The sequence below is a fragment of the Myripristis murdjan genome, chromosome 10 (assembly GCF_902150065.1).
Source record: "Myripristis murdjan chromosome 10, fMyrMur1.1, whole genome shotgun sequence".
Lineage (NCBI taxonomy): Eukaryota > Metazoa > Chordata > Actinopteri > Holocentriformes > Holocentridae > Myripristis > Myripristis murdjan.
Window position 1 is genome coordinate 19,559,020 of NC_043989.1, and position 17,467 is coordinate 19,576,486.

Below are 17,467 nucleotides of genomic sequence, written 5' to 3' on the forward strand. Positions count from 1 at the left end.
GGACCTTGTCGTTCAAATCATTGAGGTAACAAGTTAATTCTGTTGGAGGTTACACACTAAGTAAAAGTTGTGGTATAGATATATCTACTTTCCAAGATACATAGTGATTGCCTTCCGTGTCCTTATTAGGCCATCTTTAGGAAATCTTCACTCTGATGTTCGTCTAGCATCAAATTGTTGTCAGGATATAGGGTCATGTGAGTGTCTGCTATTATAAGTAGCAGGTATGACAGTTTGGAAGTTATTCAGCTTTACACCTCAACCTGACAGCCTGACAGTGTTTGCCCACATTGCACTTCAAAGCCATGAAGACTGTTGCTATCTTCTGTCTTACATTTATGATGCCGATTGTGATGATTTGTGCACGACCAACTACTACTGCACCTGATTGGACAGATCACTGGCTGAGGACAATTAAAGAACGTGCCGATGAGACAAACTATTTGGTAAGACAAGTACAAATCTACACTTGAGTTGATTGCCTTTGGAATCACAGTAACTGCTGTTGCATGTAAAAATGCTTTTATAACAACTTTTTGATTTTGTCACAGGACCCAAACATGCTCGTGATGAGGATACCTTATGATAGACCAATGTGTTCGGTATGTTAGAAATATTTGTAAAGGATTAATCTGAATCTAGCCATGTAACGTTCTTTGATATGATTCACACATTGTTTCTGCAATTTCCAGACTTTCCCTGGAACTTGCAGACTCCTCAGAATAGCAAATTGTAACAAGTGTACATTTGTTTTGCTGATGCTTTTTGTCTAATTAAACCCTAACATCACTATGCTGGATACGGTAGCCTAACTCGATGTTGTTTCTCATCTCAGGATGACACCTTCATTTGTGCTTACAAAAGTTTGAAAGACATAAGAAATATCAGTGTGTATCAGGAAGACAACCATAACCTCCTCCTGGGATACTTGAAATGCTACAACCAGGTAAGAAGAAATGATTGATATTCAACATGCTGATCAGTCCATTCTGAAATCAGACTGCAAACACAATATTTCACGTTGCTGCAAATGACTTTAAAATGCTAAACACATTTTCTCACAGAAATACCCTATCCACTGTTCCTCGACCACCGAACATACAGTTCAGCTGAAGGTCCTCTTGCAGCGTGTCCGTAATTGCGCTGTTTTCAAGACCAGTCACAAGAGGAAGAAACGCCACCAAACAAGAACGATTGGAAGTGTTTGAAGTGCATTTAAGTTATCCTTATTTATTGTAAAATTTTATATTTATGTTCTCATATAACTTATTTTTGCAGTATCAATATTTATATATCAATAAATTATGACTTGACAGTGAATTGTTGTGTTCATTGAATTATTCCACAGCATTTCCACATACAAAGCCATATCATCAACATATCATCTTTGCTCACCATTCATATAAGGTACAGCTTTTCACTCACCCAGTAACTAATCTGCTTTACACTACAGCACAGGAATATTGAATTACTTTGTATCTCTGCCATGTGGTTCCTTAGAGGGGATATGAGTTCACCATTATGATTACATGACGAAGCCCCTCTCATGGTTGTTGTGATTCAACACCTTTGAAAAACATTTGTTCTTCCTCACTTTGTTCACTGTCTCTCTCTCTCTCTCTCTCTCTCTCTCTCTCTCTCTCTCTCTCTCTCTCTCTCTCTCTCTCTCTCGGCTTACTACTGAGCCTATCAGCCAAATATTCTTTTTATGCTGTTGTGGACATGTTCATTCCGATCACCAGTGAAATAATCTGTGTCGTGCTATTTTTTGGGGGGGAGTTTACACACTGCTGAAAAGAAATCAACAAAACACAGAATAGACACATGGACAAAAACATTGTAAAAAGTGTCAGAGCTGGGGTTAAAATAGGTTTAAGTGACTGATGCTTAATGACTGTAAAAAATGACATGCTCTCTTCGAAATGCAGTTTCTGGGGAAAGCCATATGACTTGTGGCAAAGATCCATAAATGGCTCGTGAGCCATAGGTTCCCCACCACTGGTATAATGTGCATAATAAAGTCAAACAGATAGAGAGAACAAAAAGCTATATAGGATTTTGGTATGTTTTTTGTACAGTAGTGTATTATAATTGAATCATACAGTAATTTAATTTGTAATTTGAAAAGCACTTGACAGTACAATTAACTGCTGAGTGTGCCTTTTTTTTTTACATGTATAAATCTTATTTTTTCATGGACTTATAAAACATAAGACTTTTATTACAGACTTTTAGCAGATGCCATCACCGATCTCATGTCTGCCTTGATTCTTTCTCTCTCTTATTCTCCTCTTTCTCTCCATCCTCACACCTGAATGACATCAACTTTGTGTTAAGGAGATTTAAAAAAATACAGCTGTCAAACCACAAATAAAAAACATGAAATTTTAATTTTAAATGAGATCCTTGTTGGATATCAGTTACTGATTGGACGCTGCATCTGATCAGACTTATCAGATACATCACAACAGCACTGTAGTGTTATATCCGAGTGCAGACATTAAACTCAAGTGTATCCCTCCCAAGTTCTATAATTTGTTTTATGATTCACCATCTAGTTAAAAAAATGACAACTGTCTGAACAACAAAATAACAACAAGTTCCTTTATTTTTCTTGTCATGATCTGTTATATTGTAAATACTGATCAGTACACAGTTGCAAGACAACAGTAACCTGTGGTTTTACCAGTAGTAGCTTTAGCTAACCTGAATATTTACAAGCCTCCTCTTGATACACTGACATAACTTACGTACTGTCTCTCAACCACTTTGAAAAGCTTTTTTTCATCCCTATGAAATCTGTCTCCTTCTTCCTCTTCCGTTTTCTGTTTTGTGCCCCCGAGAGCTTTCTTTTCTTTTCTGCCTCTCCATCATTAACTCCCTGTCATCAGATAACAACACAATTCAAATGAAAACACTCATGCTCCTGCACATGCTTGAGGGGGCGTGCACTGGAGCGCCTATAGTGTGTGTGTGTGTGTGTGTGTGTGTGTGTGTGTGTGTGTGGTGGGGGTGGGGGGCCTAATCAGTGACATGCCACTGTTATTGATCATATCATTTACACATGCACAAACAGCTGTTAAATACAGAAAATGCCAACTTGAAATAATTTTCCCTCCATCGCTTTAGCTCCCTCTCCAGCACGGCGCCCCTATGGGCTGCATATAATGCATACCCACTTTTTGCGCCACTGCTGACACAAGTTGGATGGCATGTGTGTTCAATGCTTTGATTTAAAGGAATTAGAGTATAAAGTACATTTTTGAGTTCCATACTTTTACTACTCATCATCAGGGTAAATGACTTGTAGTGCTGGAAAAAGTTTTCCCACCAAACTGTTTCTCCTTTCTCTCTCTATGTATATCCATTAAAAAAACTGGAATCAGTTTTGTCTTTTGTCAAATTTATGTTACCCCTAATTTTTAAAGGAGAAACAATTATGACTATAGCTTGCGCTCAATATAAGCTAATTCTCTTCAACATTAAGCACAAATGCAGCCTAAATTACAATTCATACTATTGGAAGATATGTATATGATCAATGACAACTCAGCCAAACAGTACACAAGACAGCTTTCAGAGGTTATGAGTCCAGTTTCTAGATCATGAGTCCACAAAGACCTAGCAGTTCTGTGGCTTTCAGTTTTTGGACCTTGTCGTTCAAAATCATTGGCATAACAAGTGAATTTTGTTGGAGGTTACACACTAAGTGAAAGTTGTGGTATAGATATATCTACTTTCCAAGATACATGGTGATTGCCTTCCTTGTCCTTATTAGGTCATCATTAGGAAATTTTGACTCTGACGTTCGTCTAGCATCATATCGTTGTCAGGATGTAGGGTGATGTGAGTGTCTGCTACTATAAGTAGCAGGTATGACAGTTTGGAAGTTATTCAGCTTTTCACCTCAACCTGACAGCCTGACAGGGTTTGCCCACGTTGCACTTCAAAGCCATGAAGACTGTTGCTATCTTCTGTCTCACATTTATGATGCCGGTTGTGATGGTTTGTGCACTACCTACTACTACTACTACTACTACTACTACTACTGCATCTGATTTTATAGTTCACTGGCTAAGGACAATTAAAGAACGTGCCGATGAGAGAAACTATTTGGTAAGACAAGTACAAATCTACATTTAAGTTGATTACCTTTGGAATCACAGTAACTGCTGTTGCATGTAAAAATGCTTTTATAACAACTTTTTGATTTTGCCACAGGACTCAAACATGCTCGTGACGAGGATACCTTATGATAGTCCAATGTGTTCGGTATGTTAGAAATATTTGTAAAGGATTATTCTGAATCTAGCCATGTAACGTTCTTTGATATGATTCACACATTGTTTCTGCAATTTCCAGACTTTCCCTGGAACTTGCAGACTCCTCAAAATAGCAAATTGTAACAAGTGTACATTTGTTTTGCTGATGCTTTTTGTCTAATTAAACCCTAACACCACTATGCTGGATATGGTAGCCTAACTCGTTGTTGTTTCTCATCTCAGGATGACTTCTTCAGTTGTGCTTACAAGAGTTTGAAAGACATAAGAAATATCAGTGTGTATCAGGAACACCACCATAAGGACCTCCTGGGACACTTGAAATGCTACAACCAGGTAAGGAGAAATGATTGATATTCAACATGCTGGTCAGTCCATTCTGAAATCAGACTGCAAACACAATATTTCACGTTGCTACTTATGACTTTAAAATGCTAAACACATTTTCTCTCAGAAATACCCTATCCACTGTTCCTCGACCACCGAACATACAGTTCAGCTGAAGGACCTCTTGAAGCGTGTCCATTATTGCGCTGAAGTTTTCCAGGAGATTCACAGGAACAAACACCACCAAAACAACAACGACCACTAAGACATCCACAATTTCAAGTGTTTGAAGTGCATTTAAGTTATCCTTACTTATTGTAAAATTTGATATTTATGTCCTCATATAACTTATTTTTGCAGAATCAATACTTATAAATCAATAAATTATGACTTGACGGTGAATTGTTGTGTTCATTGAATTATTCCACAGCATTTCCACATACAAAGCCATATCATCAGCATATCATCTTTGCTCACCATTCATATAAGGTACAGCTTTTCACTCACCCAGTAACTAATCTGCTTTACACTACAGCACAGGAATATTGAATTACTTTGTATCTCTGCCATGTGGTTCCTTAGAGGATATATGAGTTTGGTCTGGTATGTGTGTGTGTCTGTGTGTGGCTAATCTCACAACCTACGGGGTCTATTATCCTTAATTTGTTTTTGTGCACTGTTATGATTATATGACAAAGACCCTCTCATGGTTGTTGTGATTCAACACCTTTGAAAAACATTTGTTCTTCCTCACTTTGTTCACTGTCTCTCTCTCTCTCTTGGCTTACTATTGAGCCTATCAGCCAAATATTCTTTTTATGCTGTTGTGGCCATGTTCATTGCAATCACTGGTGAAATAATCTGGGTCATGCTGTTTTTTGGGGGGAGTTTACACACTGCTGAAAAGAAATCAACAGAACACAGAATAGACACATGGACAAAAACAGGGGAAACTGGGGAAAGCCATATGACTTGTGGCAAAGATCTATAAATGGCTCGTGAGCCATAGGGTCCCCACCACTGGTATAATGTGCATAATAAAGTCAAACAGATAGAGAGAGCAAAAATCTATATAGGATTTGGGTATGTTTTTTGTATAGTAGTGTATTATAATTGAATCATACAGTAATTTAATTTGTAATTTGAAAAGCGCTTGACAGTACAATTAAGTGCTGAGTGTGCCTATAGTCTGGAAAAACAGGAGATACATCTGGTTGAGATCTGCACTATTGTATCATCATTATTTTTATTATTTTAATTCAGTTACTGTATGGTGTTTATAAATTCTCCCTCATCAGGGAATGCAAACTAAAAATAAACTGTTTGCAGCATTTACTTGTCCTCATAAACTAACTGGATTAACTTTTATGCAAATTTGCAGATATTAGTGACATGCAGCTTTCAAAGCATCAATACACACTAAGACCATTAACAGTGAAATGCAATGAAAATAGCACACAAATCATGTGAGATAAAATGTGAAATAATTTAATAAATTAAGTATCCAGGGGGCTTGATGAATGTAAACATTTGACAAAGAAGATAAAAATAAAGTCACTATCTCCACTACAATATGCCATAAAGATGAATTATCTTCACATATAGAAAAAGAAAACAAAATTCATACTAGTGCATTATATCAAGGCATATGTATTATATATCTCAATATAATAGTAAGTGTTCAGACAACAGATGTAAAAATAAAAAGATGACTTGCTTCGTGTACAATGGGCGAATGGCACTGACAGGAGTTGGATGGCATGCGTGTTCATTCTTTTGATGTAAAGGAATTAGAGTATAAAGTACATTTTTGAGTTCCATGTGTATATGATCAATGACAACTCAGCCAGACAATCTTAGTATGAAAATGATTCTGCCAAATCCTGAAATCTCTTTAAAATAATTTGCACGGTAGACAAGACAGCTTTCAGAGGCTATGACTACAGTTTCTAGATCACAAGTCCAAAAAGACCTGCCAGTTCTGTGGCCTTCAGTTTTTGGACCCTGTCGTTCAAAATCATTGGGGTAACAAGTGAATTCTGTTTAAGGTGAATTTTCGTTGTAAGATTAGATCTGCTTATTAAAGAAGAGTCCAATTTCAAGCAGTTTGCTGCAAGCTGAATGTTTAAATGCAATGTTGATATGCTGGCCCTCCTAAAAGGAGCTTTACATTTGAATAAAATCAGCAGGTTCCATTGACCAAGAGGCCTAAATCCTACAGTCAGTGTTCCCTGAACATAATCTACTTCACATTTAAAACCTTGTCAGCTCTACAGTGTATTCAGATAATCTTTTAAATAACGTTCAACATTAAAATCTTGAGACTTTAATGACTCCTTTTCCTAGGGTAACATGTAGGTTGCAGAGGGAAGAGTGCTGTGAAGCTGCCATCACTGCAGAAGGGATTCTATCACAGCCTCTGGCTTTGCAGATCTTTTCCTGTGTAGAGATCAATGCATGATAAGTCATTCAACAACCAAAAATAGAAGCTTTGACCCTAAATATTTCTCAGAAAAACCTATTTACTATGATAATGGTAAATTACGTCACACTTGATATCAGGACACTATGAATAGACTGATTATATTTTTATGAAATTCCAATACTTTACACGCTAGTGATTGCTCAGAATGGCTCAACTGAGACATTTCTACATTATTTTGCATCATGATTGACAAGCAGTCACTGTATCCGACATGTTTCATATGTTGTGCAACTGCAGGTCAAAAGATCTTGTGTTGACGGTTGATTACCTTCGTCCAGTCTTGGGCCGACCGCTCTTGCTGCTTTTAGAGGTCCTGGGCCTCTCTAGTTTCATCAGTGACTGCCGCATGCTCTCCTCTGTGTAGGCCAGGTACACATGGGACAGATCCACCTCAAACGGCTGCCAGAGGAAGGGTGAGACCAACAGAAACCAGGAGAACAGAGGAATAAGTCATAAAGAAGGGAAAGAGATAAAGTATGTCAGGGATTGTAGGCCATTAGACAAAAACAACTTCAAGTAGGAAAAACAAAGAAACCATACAAGGCACTCACATCTTTTTCCTTCTTGTCTGGTGCAGGGGTCTGTTTTCTCATATTGTTGCCAGTGTATGCCACACATTTCTGGAGGAAAAAAAAGCTGCTGAGTCTCTAACTCTGAGTCTGTACCTCTGAGATAATAAATATGCTTTTATGAGAATGTGCTTTGATTTTGAAGTATGCCAGGGGAGCTTACCAGTTGCCATTCTCCAATATCTTCATTCCAGTGCACATAATTCTCTATCATCTCCTACAAAGGAAAAAGGTGAAAAATATTACCTGCAAAGCTTACAAACATAAACCAGCTAATGGCATGTTCACACAGAAGAAATGTTAAGTCCATTATTTCAGAATCATTTCATTCCCTCTTGGTGCCGCAACTTTCCCCATTTGCTTTTCTGTGTTATATCCCACTTGCGATAATATTTCAGACAACTGTGTATCTCTATCTAACACCCAGACCCATGGTTCACCTGCACACGTCTCTTAATTACCAAAAATCAACAAGACCAACTTGAAATGGCTGCCTCACATTAGCAATATTAGTGAGCTTTGCTGAATTTTTTTTTCCTCTTAGAGAGATTATCAACTATGATACAACTTTGATGAGTGTCGCTTTGGCATTTCCTGGCTGTACACAGACATGTCAACCTTGACAGGCTGCAGCCTGGACAACAGCGCCACACCTTTGCTTCACACACTGTGCAGGCGTCCCACTAAACGTCATTCACCCAACATCTCTCGCAGGTCATCCGTGAGTGAGTGACCACAGTCATTCACAGAATATATGTGGTCGTATTTACAATATTGATATGTCACTAGCCCCAAGTGTAGTTTGACACAACCCAAGTTAAATAATGTACAGTGATTCAGGGACAATCGGAGCGTTATCGTTTTGTGCATGTCTTCTGTGTGAACATGCCCAAAATGCAGCAGTAAAAAAGAGCAGAACAATTAGCAAATTGATCTGAGGAAACACCAAAAGCAACAGGGAAAGTATGGAAAATCTGATAGACACAAATAACCCTACAAAGGTAAACACACGCACACACACACAGACCTGATATTCCTGGGGAATGAAGTTGTCTATAATGAGCATCTGGAGCCGGAGTTCTCGGCTCAGCTGGCGAATGTTCTCTAAGAGACCCTCAATCTCTCGGTGATGCTCTTGCTGCAGATCAGCCATCTGATAGACAAAACAGAACAAATCATCTTGCTTTGTTACACTGATTCAACAACACTATCTACAGCAGGACAGGGTTTCAAAAAATGATCATTCCAAACTGAGTTTTTTAAAAAAAAACTTCAATTTTTTGTGATACTCTCCCTTGAGCTGGCAGGGATTTAGTGTCTTGCTGATGATTACAGTCCTGGAGCAAATGAACCTACAGCATCTGCTTGACTGCCATCTCCCCAGCTCATTACTTCACCACGCTGCCCTAACTCAGGACTGATAAGCAAATTTGTTCATTCTGTGTTGCCCTCTTTTCATGTTTGCCCACCTCTGATTTGGCAGCCATCAGCATGGTCCATACCCTCTTCAGCTTCTTGGTCTTTCCTTGGGCCTCCTCCTGAAGGCTTGTGTATTTCTCCTCAATGTCCAGACGTTCTTGCTGTTATGGGAAAGGGATCAGTGATATGTTAAAGTGCTTCTGTGGTCAAAACTGTAAAAACAGATGTGGACAAAGGGCATAAATAAAGTTGTCTTAAACTGGGCTCTATAATTGTGCTTCTCTGAAGAGCCCAGACATTCATTAATTCATTCAGTGAGTATGTGAATATTAGACTAGTATAAGTACAAATGAGTCATGATTTCCAACCATGGAATCTGGTTTAAAGCTTGTTGAATCAAAACCGACAGGAAATCCACTCCACCAAACCACTCTGAGGTACTCCAGTGACAGTAGGTGTCCCTCACATCATATCCTGTCACCTATTACACATCCTTTGAGGATTATGGTATCTTTTTACAAAGACAGCTGATATAACATGACATATTCATGACCATGGAACTGGAAGGTTTTTTCCCCCATACAAACCTGTCATTAACCCAAATTTTTAAGTCAATCAACCAGTGAGGGACATGTCTTGATGACTCTGCCCTCCAGGACGCTATCCTACAGCAGGCCAGTCCATACTGAGTCATCGCATTTATATAGACTGAAACACGAGTATTCCTGTGAAACCTGCTCTTATAATGTTTGCCAAATGTATGAATACAGGTTAGAGAGCACAAAAGGGGTATTCCTACCATTTGGAATTTTACAATATATAAATAGTCTATATTAAAAATGGGTATTGCAATCACCTTAGTCATAATTGTGTGTTATGGTGAGGAAAATGTGCTGGTTACTCTCTTGGGGCTTTCATTTTATGTCACCAAGAGAAACAAATGCACTGCTAAGGCTCAAGGCTCATTTATACTCCCTTTATGTACGAAAATTGATGTGCCCGTTTGAATCATTGTAAACGTCTCTGCCCACATGCTGCCATGCGTCCTTTACGTTGGCATGGATGTTAAGCAAGAAATCCACAAGAGGACAGCTCAGAGTCAGGTCTCTATCAACAAAAAGCATTGCAATGGTGGAGGAAGTTGTAATAGGACCTGCTACAAAAGTGAAGGCAGCGTTGTAGACAGCAGTGGTCTGTGAGGTCACTGCATACATCGTGACACAAGGACGAATTTTTTGTTCTCTGCTTTTACCAATGACAGAGATTAACTTCTTCCTGTCTTGTTCATAGACCGGTCTCTCTTGAACTATTGGCTACACTGCCCCCGCGATTTGCGGTGGCATTGCTCTGTTTCATCCGTACCCCTAAGCTTCCTGAAAACATGCAGAAATAAAGACAAAATGAACGCAGAGTACGGACAGAAGGCTCTAGCTGTACCCTTATCTTAACATTGAGCATAAATGAGCCTTAACACCACGTTACATAGTTTTTGCATGCATTTATGATCCTCACTTCTTTCTCCTCCAGTTCTTTGCGGAGCTGCTCAGCCCTCCTGCGGCGTTCTTCCAGTTCATTGTTGGACTCCTGCAGGAGCTTCTCCTGCTCCTCGGCCTTGGCCAGGAGGTCCACCCCGCCCACAATCACCTTCTTCTCTAACGCAGTCAGTTTCTCCAGCAGCAAGTGGTGCTCCTGCCTAACACAGTCAAGGTAGATCGGAGTGTCAGATGATGGCTAACACAGGCCATATCATGAGAGGCGGGTGTATGGCTTCAAAAAAGGCCACTGTAAATGATCACATTCACTAATACAGAAGATGTGAAATAATTTGGCATGACATTCAGAATTTTCTTTTTTTTTCATGTGTTGTGGACTCACTGAGCTTTGAGCAAGTCCTTCTCCCTCTTCTCCAGCTCTGCCCTGGCCTTGTTCCTCTCCTCCTCCTCCATGTCCAGCTTGGCCTCCAAGGCCTTCCGTTCCTCCTCAATCTTTGCCTGCATCTCCACCATCTTATCAGGGGAAACCTTCTTCTTCCCTTAAGAGACATTGCATATATACCTTTAACCAATGGCTTGTTTAAGATTCACCTTCTCTGGCCAATTAGCCAATAATCACTTGCTTAACAGTTAAACTGATTAAAATTAAATAATTTTATCTTACAGTTATTAAGCAGCATTTGTATTATTTAAATTGTGCAGTTTTAGCCGATAAATGTACACTCATCAACAAAAGTGCTACAATTTATTTGGGGATTTTTCACAGGAGCTTCAGACATAACGGTATTTAAGTCTTTATGTTAAGCTAGGTAACGGCTGCTCAGTGATCCAGCAAGCTGCACCAAGAACCGCTTTGCTATTGCACATTGTCTTAAATAATTACCGTTAGTCTAAATTACATTGTAAGTTAGAGGAAATGTTATGGCTTATTTAGTTTGTCCAAATGATTAGCGCAAGGTTGTTTTCATGATAAGGTGGTTATGAAAATGGACACAATGAGGACTATGGAAGACAGTCATATATGGAAAGATAACAAGATAGTTAATACTAATTTAACAATAAAGCTATCTGCTGTACTATGTAGTCGAAATTAGTAGTACAGCAACTGAAACAAGCTGTGGTCAGTAGGGTAAGATATGCGAGAGGAGGCATTATTTCTACAGTACATGGAGATTCTTACACCAACCTCTTTCTTCTTGATTTAAGAGGTGTATAGCAAGTCAGACAGGCAGCATTTTGCACCCAGAGGAAGAGAGAGAGAGAGAGAGAGAGAGAATGAGAGACAAAGAGTAACACATTACAAACTGACCTGAAAAGTCTTATGACTCTACAAACTGGAACACTGAACAAGAGGCTGATGGGGAATGAGAGGAAGAACAGCAGCAAGATGGACAGAGGACAGAGGAAGAGATGTTGCAGCACTAGCAGAGTGACAGTGAAAAGACACAATGCAGAAAACACTTGAGACAATGCAACATGATGTAGATGAAAGGTCTGTTTTGTGTCTTTGAGGAACAGACTGAGGTTATCAAATGTGATAAAGCCTGGTAGAGGGGTAAGCTGAAAGTGAAAAAATTACTTAACCACCATGCAGAAGTAGCCTAAGTGCAAACACTGTGGCCTTTCTGGTCATGCATCATAAGAAAATAGGCGATACTGTATTTCAAATAGTGTCAGTCCTCTGCAGGGAGTTTCTTCCACAATGCAACAGTCCCACCCACCCCATTTTACTCACAAAACAACTGCAGTAAAAGCCCAAAGATTTGCACTTAAGACATCTGTATCAAACCCCTTCCCCTGCACACCAGCAACCTCTGTGGTTATTTTCATGAACTCTCACAGCACATGGGGCATGAAGATACAGGGATGTGATAAGTAGTAGGGGTGATCAGGGCTGTGTGCCTCCAGGAGTGGCAAGAGGGTTACAACTGACGTGGGGAAGTAAGGCAAGTTAGTGGGTGGGTGGGTTGTTCGAGCACAGGACTGCTCCCACTCACTAGTCTGAGGTCTGTCCTCAGTGGGCTGTGGTACTGAGGAGCAGGCAGAGTCTGAGCTATTGCTGCTGCTGCTACTGTCTGAAAGAGAAACAGAGGAAGCACCAAGCCCACCACAGCAGAGTGAGCATGAGGCAGCACCAGAGATGGAAAGAGAGGCTTGGGGAACTATGGCTTGACCAGACATTATGCATGTCTGACTTGTCAAACTGTTTATAAACTGCAGTGCCCCGGTAGCTCCCTGGATAAGAGTGCATACGACATGTTAAGACTGTGCCTTGATCGCAGCGTTGGGTTCAAATCCAACCTCAGGCCCCTTGCTGCGTACCATCCCCTCTATCTCCCCTGCCTTTCCTGTCTCTCTCTGTTGTGACTGTCAATCATCTTTTAAAAAAAAAAAAATGCTTATAAGTTAAAGCATGGTTGCACAAATGCAAATTGTTGATTGAGAACTGCACCATACTCACAGATGCTGTGTAATGTTTTTCTGAACTTACCGAGGCACAATACTATAGCGCTAGAGAGAAAACTAAAACAGTTTGCTGACAAGTTAAATATGTATCCATATGCATTAACACTTTCCACCCGAAGACAGAAAAGTACAAGATGACAGAGGAGGGGAAACTCCTAAAAGAGAGAGGAGTTAAATTCTGTTAACAAAAGGTGTTGAGGTCTTCAGCATGGGTTATCTGTGGAAATGAATGCTGACTCATTGTATGTGCATGCACCAATTATCATGGCGCAATCTTATCGCTTGACAAAGTGTCAAGACAGACCTCACTCTCCTCCTTCCTGTCAGAGAACTGCTAGTCTTTACCTCTTCTTCTCCTGCGGCCTTCTCCTGCCTCCCCTCCTTCATCATCACCTTCATCCATCTCTTCTGATGCACTGCCCTCAGAACCAGAGATTTCCTCTCCTGCAAAGAAAGAACACAGCATTTTAGAGGCCTACACCAAAGCATTGTGGTTTTCACAAAGACTTCTGTCGTAGTACATGACAGCCCGAAACACTAACTGTAATCCAACCTGCATAACTGTTTTCAATTGTGTTTTCTCATCCAAACTGGGTGAGTGAGATGAATGACTGGCTACCTTCCTCTAGTTTCTTCTTCAAGTCCTCAATCTCCTTCTGAAACTGGCGCAGCAGGGCATCTTTGGGGTCCTCATTGATCCTGGCCTTGTTCTTGATGTTCTTGGCCCGATTGGCGTAGCGTAGGGTACTGATGGTCTCATCGTAGTTGTAGTCTGCTGGGCCTATGTTCGCACACTGGTAGGGAGAAGTTTGTCATTTAAAAAGCAAGGAAAAAACCTTGAATGGCAAAAGTCGAGAGTAAAGAAATGGTAGAAAATTTATAAACATGCAATTTTATGGTTTTCAGTAACTAAAGTGATCATTTATTGCATATTAATATGTACTGCTTAAAGAAACTCACAATTTGCTCATATTGCTTAGAATAAGATAAGTGTATTTAGAGCACTAACAACTATCAACATATTTATTGTACCATCATCGTCTTGGAGTTTCCTCCTAGTGAATCCTGAAGTAGACGGGTGAGTTTGGAGTTCCTGTAGGGAACGTGTGTACTCTTGCCATCCACCAGGGCAGAGATAACATTACCCAGGGTAGAAAGAGAGAGATTGATCTTTGTTGCTTCCTTTAAACGCTGGCCTGTGGCTCCAGTCTTCCCCTGTCTCTCAGAACCCTTGTGGTGGGGGTGTGGGGGTGGGGGGTGGGGGGTAGTGAAATATAGTGGTCAGATGGTTTTTAAATGATAAGACATTCTTAGTTACATCAGTATGATCTTACTTACTCAGAAATACAACTATTTCTGGTCAGGAAATGTTGAACCCAGATACATACTGCAAGATCAACTAGATGAAGTTTTCCCATGCGCACATGTTGGTTTCCATCCACACCTTTCTCACTGCACTCTATGGTTATGGTGAATATGGCGTGAGAGCGAGAACTGTGCTCGTTCATGTTGGTGGCACCAACAGAACCTGAAGATAGAAAAAACTAAATTAGATAACATGACTTTAATGGATCCATTAACTCTTGAATTGATTTTTTTCTGACCATTGCTTTTGTTTAGTACATAGGCATATGTTACTTAAATACAGACCATGTAGTTTCTTAAAATACATTTTTCATACAGTTGTTTTCTAATTATGAGCAGCATGCATTTCCTACACTTGATCCTTATGTACAATAGCTAATGTTCACATCAGACTTAGATGTTAATTTGCTATACAGTGCACATGCACATACTGATTGGCCAACACCAAATGATGTGTATAACGTAAGGGGAGCATTGGCAGATTGACTTTCCCCCAACTGCTCAACCGCATGAAAGGCTCAGGATATACTCTGTTTTCTCATGTTCCCCTGGGTATCTCATAGAATGAGTTGCATTATCTCAATGACATATTGATCAGAAAACTATGGTTTTTATGAGCCACCATTTTAATTTTAGTCCACCATAGTTATATGTTCCACTTACGGTTTTTGTGCCCCAGTGTCATAATCCTGTCCATGTCGTCAGCATTGTTCACAACATAACCAGAGAGATCTTTGATGTATACACCGACATCTGGTCTTTCTTTCACCTGTCATGGAACAAATGGACCACACCGCACACAGATACACATCTTAATGAAATACACATGTTAATGTCAGCATTAGGCACTTAAAAGGGAAAAAATTAATATATGTCCTCATACCTCTAGCCTCTGCATCTGATCTTTGCCTAGCAAGTCCCGCACTTCCTCATTATAAATCTCCAGGTATGACACACGAACCAAAAACCTACAAGGGCAAGTGTGTGTATCATCATCATTTCATATAAATGTGTACAAATGAACTGTACAAATGTGTTAAAAAATAGTCACTGATCATTTTTCATTGCCTGAGACTCTTAAAAGGTGTCATATTCTCTTACCGTGTGTCACCCTCTGCCTTGGCAATGTGACCAAAGACATGAGCAAAGGAGTTAGGGATTATCCCTCTAAGTTCTGGCACTGCCCTCACACCCTCCATGGTGAATGTTTTCCCTGTGCCAGTTTGCCCATATGCAAAGATGGTGCCTGAAACAGACAGCGATCCTCAGTATTGAATCCCTCAAGTGTAATTATGATAGTGAAAATAAAATAAAATTTAAAAAAAATGAATAAAGCTAAAAATAATAGCTAGCATGAAAACACTTAATTCTGATATAACTATGATCAAGTAAGGCCTTAACTTACACAGGTCTACCAATGAATGTGCATCAAACTACCAAATCTGCATAAATGTATTCCTATCAATAAGGTGAGTGTAACCACCAGTTCATGCAATTATTATAGTTATGACAAGCATTTTAAGAGTAATAATTTATTCATAAAAAAAGACCCATGTCACACTCAAGTTTACCATTGTATCCCTCTAACACTGAGTCAATGATGGGGCGGGCTGTAAGGTTGTAGACATCCAGCTGTTTGCTGTCCGGGCCGAAAACAGTGTCAAAAGTGAAGGTTTTGGGAGGCTCATTGGAGGTCTCCAGTTTGTTGACAGTGATGGTTCCTCGAATCTCGTCCACACTGACGGCCTGTTTGTGGCCCATCATCTTCTCTTTCTGGTTTAGGGGACGACATCTCACCACCACCTTGACATTGTCACTGACCTCTGACTTCTCTGGTTTATCAAGCTTATTACTCTGAAAAGAATGAGCATAATGACGACACCGTTATTCAGTAGGCAGAATTAGGCAGATGTTAAGGGGACGGCAATGTCATGGGATGTCAAACAAATAACGTTAGCTACTATCTACATTTAGATTCAGTGGACCGACGATTAGACTAACGTTTCATGGGCTATTCAAAATGTCAGCTGGGTGATGTGCAGCCAGATGGTCCGTTTTTAACATTTTCAGGAGATTGTATCTTCAACGCTAGCTTGTATGATAGCCAGAGCACGGCTAATAAGCTCAGTCATTTGCTTAGCTTCCCCCCCCCCCCCTTGCTACATTAGTTAGCTGTTATGTTGCTTCTGTTCGGTTGCTAGGCAAGCAGTAAAGCTAACATGGGAGGTCTAGCACCAGACACAAAACGGAGCATTTATTAAAATGTGTCCTCTAGAAACCCAACACCGCCACAACTTAATGTCGAGTAAATTTAAATGACTCTTAATGTTGCAAACAGACATGCAAGGGAGCATCCTACGTGATTCGCAACTGGTAAACTAGCCTTAGCTAACCGGTTAGCATCACATCGTTGAGGCCGGAGGAAGGGAGGAACCCCTTTCCCAACAAAACAAACAAAAAAAATATATACAAATAGGCGTGGCGGCTTACCGGCATTGTTAAGCTTCAGAAAGACGATAATGTTATTTTTCAGGTTACAGTAAATGCGCCTCAACGCTGTGATTGTGGTGTTTTTGTTATCAGGAGGGTTTAAATGCCAGCGCAGTGCCCATATCAATGGCTCGCATCCGATACAGGATTGTTGTCCAGGCTAGCTCGGTCTGCGCATGCGCGGCGGGGTCTCTCAGTGGGCTACAGACAGCAGAGGTGCTGCAGTGATGAATGTATGACTTCACAACATAGTGTTTTAAGTTGAAACGACCAGGAAAAGTCCTTTATCTACACCTAGAGGTTATTTGCAAATGTGCAAAATTACAATATGATGTTTGCAAACCTGTTTGTTTTTAAGTTTATGCACTTTTGACCTTGTATGCTATGTGCACTAAGCTCCTAACATCCAAGGCATATAATAGCATAATCACAGGTATATTTGCCTTTTTTTAATTATCTTTTTAAAAAAAAAAAAAAACCCGGGGCCTTAGATCTTGGAAATCTGCAGCTACATGTCAGGCCTTGCAATATGCAGTATGTACCCAGAAACCTTGCAAAGTGAAAACACCACTC

General features: G+C 40.0%; 1 protein-coding gene across 5 annotated transcripts; it reads right to left on the bottom strand.

The window, feature by feature from the left end:
• Window positions 1–6,074: 6,074 nt before the first annotated feature.
• On the bottom strand, window positions 6,075–17,050 carry kif3a (kinesin family member 3A). Of its 5 annotated transcripts, none has more exons than XM_030062200.1 (19): window positions 16,895–17,050; window positions 15,976–16,258; window positions 15,506–15,650; window positions 15,288–15,372; window positions 15,068–15,173; window positions 14,428–14,567; window positions 14,072–14,269; window positions 13,659–13,833; window positions 13,385–13,483; window positions 12,571–12,648; window positions 11,760–11,765; window positions 10,956–11,112; window positions 10,593–10,773; window positions 9,131–9,241; window positions 8,689–8,814; window positions 7,825–7,878; window positions 7,644–7,712; window positions 7,361–7,491; window positions 6,075–7,046 (listed from the first exon to the last, which is right to left on the bottom strand). In XM_030062200.1, the coding sequence occupies exons 1-19, from the start codon at window positions 16,898–16,900 to the stop codon at window positions 6,998–7,000; spliced, it is 2,199 nt and encodes a 732-aa protein (XP_029918060.1). In that variant the 5' UTR covers window positions 16,901–17,050; the 3' UTR covers window positions 6,075–6,997. The 5 variants fall into 5 exon arrangements, with proteins under 5 accessions (XP_029918060.1, XP_029918059.1, XP_029918062.1 ...); XM_030062199.1 differs by having other exon boundaries at window positions 11,760–11,768; XM_030062202.1 differs by lacking the exon at window positions 12,571–12,648.
• Window positions 17,051–17,467: the final 417 nt, after the last annotated feature.

Bases quoted from the DNA above. Each gene is read 5' to 3' on its own strand.
- kif3a (XM_030062199.1), bottom strand. The intron at 7,879-8,688 runs GTCTGTGTGTGT...TTTCCTTTGTAG, and splicing joins TCATTCCCCAGGAATATCAG to GAGATGATAGAGAATTATGT. The intron at 7,047-7,360 runs GTAATCAACCGT...ATCTCTACACAG, and splicing joins CGGCCCAAGACTGGACGAAG to GAAAAGATCTGCAAAGCCAG.